General features: G+C 38.6%; 1 protein-coding gene across 9 annotated transcripts in view; it reads left to right on the top strand.

Moving 5' to 3' along the window:
- The window catches only part of abcc8 (ATP binding cassette subfamily C member 8), a 230,583-nt gene that overhangs the window by 150,536 nt on the left and 67,612 nt on the right, over nucleotides 1-12,435 (top strand). For 8 of the 9 annotated variants that reach the window (XM_043705956.2, XM_043705950.2, XM_043705957.2 and 5 more), the window contains 3 exons: nucleotides 3,522-3,627; nucleotides 8,688-8,711; nucleotides 10,988-11,026. In XM_043705956.2, coding sequence (XP_043561891.2) covers nucleotides 3,522-3,627; nucleotides 8,688-8,711; nucleotides 10,988-11,026 — 169 coding nt within the window. The remainder of the gene's footprint in view (nucleotides 1-3,521; nucleotides 3,628-8,687; nucleotides 8,712-10,987; nucleotides 11,027-12,435) is intronic. The other variant, XM_043705955.2, reaches the window with a different exon arrangement.

Genomic DNA, 12,435 nt, shown 5'->3' with positions numbered 1-12,435 from the left:
ATTATTGGAATCATTTCCCAAACCACGTGCAAATTGGCATAGACATAAGAAAATTAGGGAAGTAAATTTGTGGCTAAAGGAGTGGTGTGGGAAAGAGGCCTTCCATTTTCTGGGGCACTTGTATCAGTGTATTGGGACAGGAGGAAACTGCACTGTTGGGAGGGACTCCACCTGAACCAAGCAGGAAGGCTAAACAGGGTGGTCATATGGACTTAAACTAATAATTGGGAAGGAGGGCCCAGGGGGGCGGAGCGGTGGGGGGAGGAGTCAATACCACTTCAAAATCAAGAAATAGGATAGAGGGTAAGGAAATAGTCAGGAATCTTACTTCAGGTACAGTAGTTAATGGCAAAACTATTAAAAGTGTATTGGTTAAATTGGAAAAGAGAAATAATAAACTGGTAGATAAAGCATCAGTTCTGACAGAAAGGATGACTCCCCCTGGACTTAAGGGGTTACATTATGAGGAGAGATTATATAAATTCGGCCTGAATTCCTGAGAATTTAGAAGTTCAAGATATTAATAGAAAATGGCAGTGCAGATGAAGATAAACTATTTCCTCTGGTATGAGATTCTAGAACTAAGGGGTGTAGTCTGAAAATTAGGGCCAAACCATATGGAGAGATGTTAGGAAGCACTTCTATATATATAGAACGTGGTAGAGATTTGGAACGTTCTTCCATAAACAACAGTGGATGCTGGCTCAATTGTAGATTTTAAATCTGAGATAGACTTCCATTAAGCAATGTTATTAAGGAATATGGATTAAAACATGTAGTACAGATCAGCCATGAATTGCAGGGCAGGCTCAAGGGCCTGAATTGCCTACTCCTGTTTTTATGTTCCCTAGAAAGTTTGTATGAAAGAATCTTCATTCAGATGCTGTTAGGGGGCTAAAATAGTTAAACGGCACACTCCTTCATTGCTGGAATTAATGGGTGAGTGGGTGGATGGGTGTGTGGCAGGCAGAGAAGCTGCATTCTTAGTTGGCTTTAGTGTTAGACATTGTGGGCTCTTCTGCATGATGGACATCCAAGATGTGCTCAGAATAGTCCAAGCAATTGTTGGTGTCATGCTCATTGTGTCTTATCCTTATGTATACTTCGGTAGGCGAGAGCATGCAGGTAGGCATTTTTTATTAATTCATGAGACGTCTGCATCGCCGGAAAGTCAGCATTTATTATCCATTATTCATTGCTCTTGAGAAGAGAGCTGTAAACAGTCATTGGAATCTCTTGCAGCCACATTATGTACCTATATCCACACTATTGTGAGGTCTGGAGTTTCAGGACTTTGAGCCAGCAACAAGGTGCTATCAAAGAAGCCTGGTCAAATTACATTACTTGTATCTTGAAGATTGTAGACATTGTAGCTATTCAGAGCAGCAGAAGGAAGTAAGTAGAGTCCCATGAAGGACAATGCTGCAAACCCTGCTATTTGAAACTTGGAATCATAAAACACTATTTCCAAATTTATGAAGATACCTAATTAAAAGGACTAGGTAACACTGAAGAGGAATGCAACAAATTATAAAGAGGCATTCATAAATGAAGAATGGACGTATAATTTTCAAATGAATTTCAAGATAATTGTATGACTAAAAAAATGTGCAGGTTATTTTGAAGTTAGGAAACCAAATAAGGTTGCACAGCAAAGAAATTTTGGTGTACAAACCACAAATCACGAATTGTTGTGATCTAAGTAAATAAGGCCAGAGTAAATATTAAACTTACTAAACTAATTGCCTCAAAGATAATCAAGAGTCAACCACATAACTATGGATATCACACGTAGATTTCATTCCCTAAAGGGCATTAATAAACCAGATGTGTTTTACAACAGTAACAAGGTGGTTACCATTAGACTAGCTTTTTATTCCAGATGTTGATTGAATTCAAATTTCAACATTTACCATGCTGGGATTGAAACCCATGTCCTCAGAATACTAGTCTGGATTACTAGTCCAATGACATAACCATTAGGCCACCATCTTCCCTTACTCTTTGAAGTGAAATGTAGGTTTTTTTAAAATCTGTCATTCCCCGGTTGCTATTGAGGAAACTGCTCCTTTGGGTCTCAGGACATACACAGTGCCTTTAAGGAGGGAATTCCAGGATTTTTATCCTGTGACAATGAAGGAACGCAGTCATATTTCAAGTCAGGCGGATGTGTGGCTTAAAGGGAAATTGTAGGTGGTAAGTTCCTCACAGACTAGCTCTACTTTATTCTTTTCCATGGTAGAAGTGGCTAGTTTTAAGGGTCACTGGTTTTTCAAAGGAGCCTTGCAAGTTGTCACAGTAGATCTTGTGGATGTTACACCCTGCTTCCACAGTCCTGGAGGGAGTGAATGTTGAGGGTGATGAATAGGATGCAGATCAAGCAGGTTGCTTTGTCCTGGATGACATGGAAGGTCTGAAGTTTTGACAGAGCTGCACTTAATCAGTTAAGTGGAGTATTCTAAAGTACTCGTGACTTGTGCTGTGTGGTGAACAGGCCTCAGGCAGTCAGGAGATATATTAGTCACTGTAGAATTCCCATCAGCTGGCCCATAGTTGTAGTATGTTCAGGGCAGCTTCAGTTAAGCTTCAGGTCAGTGTTAATTGCCAGCATGTTGATATTGGGGTATTCAGTGATTATCATGTAATTAGAGGATAAGCTTTTTAGTATGCTTCTGATAGTATATGATACCATTTAATTAGCTGGATGATTGAAATGCAATGCAGAGTGATGCCAACAGTATGGGGTCAATTCCTGCACCAGTTGAAGTTACCATCGAAGATTCTTCTTCTCATCCTCTCCCCTTACCTGAGGTGTGATGACTTTCCAGTTAAGCCAATACCAATTGTCTCTCTGTAATGAGAGAGCGTCCCTATGGCCCGCTACGTCTATGGAGACTTTACCTTTCAGTATCCTCAACTGGAAACTGCATAGCAATGAACAAGCAGGTCTGGATGAAGAGTAGGAGCACGTCTATTGTATTTTGTTCTGAAAGTCAACATTCTTATAAACAGGTCTAAAGCAGCTAAAATGCCACTAGTAAATGCTGGAGGAAAATCTAGAAGCTGTGCAGTCTTGTGCTGTGTCTGGTAGATTGGCGGTTCTGATTCTGGCGAGACATTAAAGTTTTATGATGAAAAATAGTTGATAGTTGTAAATACAAACATGTGAAATGCATTTACCGATATTGTGTGAGTATATGAGTGGGTGCTTTTGTGGCGCAGTGGTAGTGTCCCAAACTCTAGGCCAGAAGACCTGGGTTCAAGTTTCAACTATTCCAGAGGCATCTAATAACATCTGAACAGGTTGATTAGGAAAGTACCTGAATTTATGTGAGACCTTGTTTTAAATTTTTTGCACAATGCCAAAATATATCCGTTGGTGCACTGTGTGCCTAGTCAACTAAGAGATAATAATATAGCAATTTTATGGATTCACTGTTTTGATCCAAGTTATGTTCATATGTTTGCTGATCTGATGTATATAGTAATGTGCAGTTGAAAGGTTTCCCTTTTTCTCTTAGGACAGCTCACCATGATAGTTGGTCAGGTTGGCTGCGGCAAATCTTCCTTGCTTTTGGCAATTCTTGGAGAAATGCAAAGAAATTCTGGAAGTGTCTACTGGAACAGGTACTGAAGCAACTGAATGATATTAAAATGTGTTCTGAATTATTAAGACTTTGATAATTACAGCTGAATCCATTGTAATCATTTAGATTGAATGGTCTGGAGATCTTCATATTCTAACATCACTTTTGCTTTGTTCTGAGAACTCAGTGATATTCACAGATTCCCTACAGACATCATAATTTTAGCAAAAAGGAGACAAAACAAATATAATCTTGAAAAAATTATACTCCTCCCAGCTCTTTGGGAATTCAGCATATGAGCAATTAGAGCAATGCAGTGTTCACTCAGCCCTCACAGTAAGTACTATTGTTATAATCCCCACGGAGGAACCATAAATTGAAAATAACCAAATTTGCTCAATGACCCCTCCATCAAATGAAGAAATTACAAGCAAGAGTTCACTTCTTGTAACTTTAACATCAATCAGAACTAAGGCCAATTAAACATGAATTAACAGGAAAATGATACTTGAAATAAAACATTATCTTAACTTTAAACAATACAATAAAGATACATTTACACAATGACAAGCATTTCCCTTCATTGTGTATGACATTATGTAGCTATACAACTCTACAATATCTTATTCTTTATTCACCTGGGAGGCTAGGAGTCCTATGCAATAATAGCTTTCACCTGAAAGTTTCCTGGGTGCAAGTGTTCCATTTCAACCAACTAAACATAACAAAAACAATAACACCCTGGTTCATGGTTTGGCCACTTCTGAGAAAATAGCAACTCTTTAGCAATTCCAAGCTATTCATACAGCACTTCAAGGTTTTGATCTTTACAAATACTCACATGGTATATCCAAGTGCCTCTTTCTCCTTTTCAATTAAACAAGTAAAAACTTACCACTTTCTGAAAGTGCTTCTCTGTGTTACTTGTTCTGACTCTGCACTTTCTCTTTGTGCTGATCTCTTACAACCTCCGGCTCCTCTGTTTAAAACTTTCCTTTCCAGCTGTTCTTTCTAAAGGGTGGCACAGTGACTCAGTGGCAAGCACTACAGCCTCACAGCGCCAGGGACCTGGGTTTGATCCTATCCTCAGGCGACGGTCTGGGTGGAGTTTGCACATTCTTCCCGTGTCTGCATGGGTTTCTTCCAAGTGCTCCAGTTTCATCCCACACTGCAAAGATGTGCAGGTTAGGTGGATTGATCATACTAAATTGCCCATAGTATCCAGGAATGTGTAGGCTGGGTAGATTGGCCATGGGAAATTGAGGATTACATGAATTGGATGGGTCTGGGTGGAATGCCACTTGGTGGGTCAGTATGGATTTGATGGGCCAAATGGCATGCTTCCACACTACAGGGATGCTATTCTATGATTCTACGTCTGCCAGTGACAGACATCTTCCTTACCTCTTTCTGTTCCAGGTCAGGGACCACCCGTTTAGATGGGTCACTATTTCTTATTATTCAGGAAGATTACAATTGATCCCTTCACAATTGACCCAAACTCTGAAAATTCCTTTTCAAACAACCTTAAAAGCAATTACAGATTGCAGAAATGTTTTAATAGAAGGTGGAGATGTAGTGGCATTAACATTGGACTAGTAATCCAGAGCCCCAGTCTCATGTTATGAGAGCATGGGTTTGAATGCCACAACAGCAGATAGTGAAACTAAAATGTAATAAAATATCTGGAATTACAAAGGTAGTTTAATGATTATCATGTGATGATCATGTAACCAGAGTCTATGTTATAAAGCCTGATTTTGTTTACTAATATCCTTTCGGGAAGGAATGCTGGTCTCCCTATATGTAGTGTGCTTGACTCTTAACTGGCCTCTAAAATGGCCTAGCAAGCAAATTAGTTGTATCAAAATCAATGCAAAGTCTATAGCAAGTAACAAAACTGGACAGACCACCCAGCATCAATTTGGGTTCCAGAAACTATAACTCAACCCTGTCAAGTTTGCAAAGTTCTTCTTATTAATATGGAGTTTATTGCAAAGTTGATAGAGGTGTTCCACAGAATGGCCAAGCATGCTTTGAAGTAGTCAGAATCACAGAATTGGACCTTAAAGACAATGTGTTAAACACCACCATCACCAGCCCTGGGTACATCCTGTCCGACTGACAGGGCAGACACAATACAGGTGTCAACACTGTTGCACAGTCAGGAGAAAGTTAACCTGGAAGTCGTCGAAATTGACATGGCATCTCATGGCATCAGGTTAAACATGGGCAAGGAAACCTCCTGCTTATTGCCACGTACCACTCTCGACACCACCACCCCTTGCTCCTTGATTAATGCATCCGTGCTACTTCATGTTGAATACCAATTGGAGGAAGAACTGGGCATAGTAAGGTCACAAAATGTACTCTGGATGGGAGACTGCCATGTCCATAGTTTGGTAGCACATCTACTCTCAAAGTTGACCAAGTCATAAAGAACAAATTTGATATACTGGGTCTGCAGCAGGTGCGAAGGATTCAAAAAGAAGGAAAACCTCCCTTGATCACTCTAATCCACCTGATTTTTCTTTTTTTTATTCGCTCATGGGATGTTGGCATTACTGTCTGGGCCAGCATTTATTGCCCATCCCTAATTACCCAGCAGGCAGTTAAGAGTCAACCACATTGCTGTGGATCTGGACTCAAATGTAGGCCAGACTAGATAAGGATGGCAGTTTTTTTCCCTAAAGGACATTAGTGAACCAAATGTGTTTTTCCAACAATCAGCAATAGTTTCATAATCATCATTAGACTCTTAATTTCAGATTTTTATTGAATTCAAATTTCACCATTAACTGGGAAACAATTCAAACCCTGGTGTTCAGAATATGACCTGGGTCTCTGGATAAGCGGTTCAGTGATAATACCACTAGGCTGTCACCCCCCCCCCCATGCAAAGCAGTATGCATAGAAATGATAGGTGCATAGACATTGTGGAGATGAGGTCTTGTCCTCATGTTGAAGGTGTCCCTCACTGTATTGTCTTACATTACCAACATGCTAAATGAGCTGGACTTCAAACAGATCTAGCAAATTAAAACTGGGTATCCTTGAGGCACTGTGGGCAATAAGCAGCAGCAGAATTATATTCAACCATAATCTGAATATTACACATTCTATATTACCAGGAAGCTAGGTGATCAGCACTGGTTCAATGAAGAGTGGAGGGCATGCCAGGAGCAGCAGTAGGCATATCAAAAACATGAGGTATCCACTTGATGAATGCCGGATAACTTGCATGCCAAACACTGAAAGCAACATACAATAGACAGGTTTAAGAGAACTCACAATCAACTTTAAGATCTAAGCTCTGCAGTTCAGCCACTCTTAATAATGAATGGTGGTGGACACCACCAACAGTGCTATTTAGCAGCATGTTCTCAGGAATAACCTGCTCACTGACACTCAGTTTGGGTTCTGCCATGGATACTCAGCTCCTGACCTCATTGCAGTCTTGATCCAAACAGGGTCATTTGAGATAAACTCCAGAAGTGAAGCAAGAGTGATTGCCCTTGAGATAAAGGCAGCACTTAAAGGAATATGACATCAAGGAACCCTTACAAAACTGGAATTAATGGAAATCAGTGGTATCTGTTTCAAATGGGGGTGCCTAGCAGAAGGGAAGGTGGTTGAGGATTTTGAAAATCAATCAACTCTTTAAGGTCACTGCAGGACCTCCTCAGGATCGTGTCTCAGGCCCGTCCATTTTCAGCCACCTCATTGATGACCTTCCATCCACCATAAGATCAGAAATGGAGATGTACTCTGATGATTGGACAATGTGCTTCACCATTCAAGCCTCCTAAGAAACAGAAGCATCTGGGCAACATTCCAACTTGGGCAGTTAAAACATTTAAAAGAAACTTGAACGGGTACATGAATAGGAAAGGTTTAGAGGAATATAGACCAAATACAGGCAAATGGGATTAATTTAATTTGGGAAACCTGGTGGGCATGGACGAATTGGACCAAAGGGTTTGTTTCTGTGTTGAATGGCTCTATTACCCTAAGTGGTAAATAGGGTTTGCACAACGCAAAAGAGAATTTAATCATTACCTCCTTGACATTCAATGGCCACTTTGTCACTGAATTCCCTACAACTGATATTCTTGGGGTCACCGTTGACCAAGTTAGAGGCTGGGAATTCAGGCACAAGTCAGGATTGTGATGGAATATTGTCCACATGCATGGATGGGTGCAGTTCTAACAACACTCAGGAAATTCAGTACCATCCACGCCGAAGTGTACTGCTTGATCTACCACTATCCACTTTTACTCCTTTTACCATTGATGTACAGTGGCAACTGTGTGTGTCATGTCCAAGATGCACTGCAGTAACTCAACGAGCTGCTTCAATAGACCTTTCAAACCTGCAATCTCTACCACCTAGAAGGACAAAGGCAGCAGATGCTGCTTTAAAACACCATCACCTGCAAGTTCCCCTCTAAGACATGCACCATCCTGACTTGGAACGACGTTATTATTCCTTCATTCTTGCTCAGTCAAAATCTTGGAACGACCTCCCAAACAGCACTATGAATGCACCTACATCTTTAGGTCAATAGTAGTTCAAGATCACATTCACCACCTTTTTAGGTCAATGAAGCGATGGGCAATGAATGATGGCTTAGCCAGCAATGTCCACTTCCCAAGAACTAACTTAAATAATTATGTATTTTCCTTGTTGTGATGCTTGCGGGTTAAAGGTTATTATGTTCATTTTTTGTCTTCCTGATGAAATGTGAAATAGAGTCCCTCCCTCCTTTCTCAGATGAACCATAAAAGATCACAGGGCACTCTTAGATGAAGACTTTTTTCCACTGTTTTATCCAATACTTATCACTCAATTAACACCTAAAAATAAATGAATCATTCATTTATTTCATATCTAGCATAGGACTTCAATTTGAGTAAATTGGCTATCACATTTCATTCATTGCTGTTATACTGCAAAACTATCTAATTAACTGAAATGCATGTCGGAACATTCTGATGTTGAAAATGGTGCTATATAAGTGAAAATTCATTGTTCTCTGTTTCTATTTCATCCTCTTTTTATTATGTGTTTCCTTTATATTCCCCTGGTATTACTGACAGTGAGCGCATGGAAGGAAATAGCAGGTATGGTCTTCAATTCTGTTCACTACATTGCCCTAAAATCCTTTGGCTTTAGCTCAGCAGTTGAAGGACAAGATTTAAAAACAATTTTGGTCACAAACAAAATATTGCGGATGCTGTAAATATGAAAAGTATCAAAAAAATTGCTGTAAATACTCAGCAAGCCATGCAACATCTGAGGCGAGAGAGACAAAGTTAACACTTCAGTTTGATGCCCTTTCACCAGATGAAACATTAACTGTGTTTTTCTCTCTCTATAATTAATGCTTGATCCTGCTGATGATTTTCAATAAATTCTCTTTATCAGTCTCTGGCTTGTTCATTCCCACATGTTGTTTATTTCCATGAATTGGTAGTCTACAGACAGACAGAGTGTCTTATACAAAAGCAAGCTACTGTAGAGTTTGTAAATCTGAAATAAATCCTAAAATGGTGGAAATGCTCAGCAGATCAGGCAACATCTGTGAGCAGAGGAACACACTTAACAGTTCAGATTGATAACCTTTACTCTATGAATGATTTATCACTGCAGTTTTATATTGTTTGGTCCCCTTGATGTTGTAAGAACAGGACATACTGCTCGCAGTGTACAATTTAGGCAACACCAAGATTATCATACCAAATAGTGTAATTTGTTTTTGAACAACTTATCAAAGGCTAAGAATTATCAGCTTCCTTGATTTTGGCAACTTGGAACAACTGATGACTATTTCAGTGAATGCATCTAATGGACTCAAAATATCGTTGTTAAATAAAATGTCTTGTAAAATAAGGCTTACATTAACGTGGCACAAATAGGAGTTTCCATCAGCTGTGATTTTTCATTCACTGGAGTTAACCAAATTTTATTAATTCATGACAGAATTTGAAAATCTCCATTATGTCCCCCTTGTGCACGGTGCAAGTCCAAATATAGAAGCCTTACCCCCTGATTCATAAATTGAAATCATGCATCATTCTTTGGAGGAATGGAGATGGGAAGAACAATATGTTCAAGCATTGAAAACAATATTGGATGACCGTTAGCAGATAATAACTTTATAGTTACAACCTACGTCTCAATCAAAATGGAAATAAATGGAGATTTTCCAAAGAATTCCATTAAATCTACTGCACAGAATAGACTATTCATCCTACGGCAATGTTGATCTTCCACATGAGCCTCACCTTATTCAATTTTATTTCTTCAGTATATTGCTCTGCTGCATTCCTCCTCAGGCACTCATCTTAAGTCCTCTCAAAAGCTCAAAACTATTCTGCCTCACTACTTAGTTCACATTTTCACTTCTCATGATAGCACAAGTTCATAAAGATGACTCCTAAATTTACCTATTGCAGAACGTTAACTTGACAACTTTGTTGGATCACATCCCCACAAAAGGAAATGCGTCTGGCCAATTATAAAGGGGTCAATAATTTTATGCTACTTTTTAAAAAAACTCATCACAGGTCCATCCATTTAATGAGATTATAAACTTGGAAGTGCGTTTGGAAAAAAAAATCAGTTGGAGCAAATTATTGAATTTAATGAAGGGTTTATCTGTTAGGCATTTATTTATTTATTTTTTTATATCACTAACACGTTCCACCCAATACTCTTACAAAACTGAAATGACCAATCAGGTCAATCAAATTTCAATTTGACCTCCAGACCAGCTAAAAATCCTCTAGCTCCAACCATCCTGAAAATAAAATGGTGTGCCTCAAAGATCGGTTTAAAAAGAAATTAGTCTGATAGACAGTCCAATATAATTTGCATTTAACAAACATTGTTTAAAGGTTTCAAAACTGAAGCATCAAATACTCTGCCAACAGAGCCCCCTTCCCCATAAAACATTATGAGAAAAACACTACCCCCTCTCTTTGAAACAGCAGTATGAACTCTATTTTTGAGGGATAACAGCAAAAAACATGAATGGTTAGGAGCATGAAATAGATAACAGTCCAGTCAGCAACTCAAACAGAAATATGGCTTAATATTTTGGATGGAATCTTTTGTCAATTATCTTTCCCAAGAAAGAGACTGGTGGAGGAAAAAAAAAATCTGGTGGATGAGGTATGCTATTTGACAAAAAAGGATTGGAAAGTTGTGTAAAGGACAACAATTTGTACAGAAGGTAGTCTTATTCTATTGAAGGTATATATGCAGATGACTGAACAGCTGTGTATCTCCTGCATTTCATATTTGTATATTTTGGAAGAATTAACTGAAATAATACATGTTTCATCGTCCTGAGGAGACGTAATACTTTGTGCTCTTTCTGTTTAAAATATTGCAGTGGTACGGAGGAAGACTCGACTGTTGATGTTGAAGTGAGGTATCTCAACTTGTTCTTTCCCATCAATGGAAAGCTGTTCTATTACCAAAATTCCTCCTGGTGTTGCTTCACAATAGTGAATATTTGCAGATTTTGTTGGGTGTATCCCCTGGGTTTAGGGTTGCCAAATCTCCAGGATCATCCCAGAGTTTACAGATATTGAATATTAATTGTTATGGCACTGCTACAATCAAACTTATACGTCATATTTTGTGAGCTGTGATTTTTTAAAAAAGTTTCTTTAATATTTTTAAACTAATCAACATTCAGAGGTGAGATCAAAAGACAATTTGATTGTTTAGACAATTACGAGCAGATAGTTTTCCAAGGAGAGAGGTACGTTGAAATGGACATAATTGGTGATCTAGGACAGGAATTCAAAGTAGGAGGATATATGAGATCTCCTACAAATATAAGAAACCAGAGTTGGCAACCCTACCTAGGCTGTATGTCTCCACTGGTGATGTTCCTGCATCCTCTGACCACATAACTATCATTAATTCTTTTATGGAAGACTTTACCTGACTTTACCTATACATGTTTGGTGTAAAATCTGTAACATCTTAACATTTATTTTAATTTCTTTTGGGTGCTGTGTCACACTGCACATTCTTAAAATGGCAGAGAGGTGTGAGGTATCTGGTTAAATGCATATATCATCAAGATCCTCATGTCATTAAGTTCATTCAGTCCTTGCTGAAAATTCTAGTCCTTTCTATAAAATAACATCTTCCAAAGGGATTAGCTAAACATTTCTTAAAAGGAAATGGAATGGGAAAATCCTTAGTTATAGTTTAGCTATTAAGAGTATACCTTTGAGATATTTTTCTGATGTCCCTGAATGGTAATGATAATTAAACAAGTATCACAACGTTATGCATTTGTTATTGCGTCAAGCAGTGAAAATATTGTCAGATTATTATAATTTAAGATGTTTTTGTATCTAGCATGGATAAGTGTTATGTAGTTGTCAGCCTGTGTTGTCAAATCAAGAGTCCTTGATTATTTTATATTTGAGCGATTCAGAAGTTATTTTTTGGATTGTCTTTAATTTAGAGTCAAGAGGGGTTCAGGTGACCTGTGCTGAAGTCTCTGACCACAAGCCTGGGTAATCGGGCTCTTGAAGATAAAAGAAAGGCTTGATGTTTTACAAGTATTGTGTAAAATGTCCACATTAGCAGGAATGGAAGCAACATCTGTGTTTACAATGGTCAGACTGAATCTCAGAAGTCCAAGCAATGTGCTGAAAATGCCAGTTTGTAAATAATTGTGCTCTAAACTGTTAATTTAATTCCAATGTGAAATATGTTTGGAGTATTAAAAAAAGGTGATTAGCATTTCTGCATGGTTACAAAGCCCATGTCAGTCACCATCCCAGACAGATGAGTATGAGAGGGGAATGTTTTCTA

Source organism: Chiloscyllium plagiosum, unplaced genomic scaffold (genome assembly GCF_037043375.1).
Source record: "Chiloscyllium plagiosum isolate Xiang-an unplaced genomic scaffold, Cpla_swu_hap1 HiC_scaffold_18, whole genome shotgun sequence".
NCBI classification, from domain to species: Eukaryota; Metazoa; Chordata; class Chondrichthyes; order Orectolobiformes; family Hemiscylliidae; genus Chiloscyllium; species Chiloscyllium plagiosum.
Note: the sequence above shows the minus strand (reverse complement) of the source record. Positions and strands in the feature narration are given on the sequence as shown.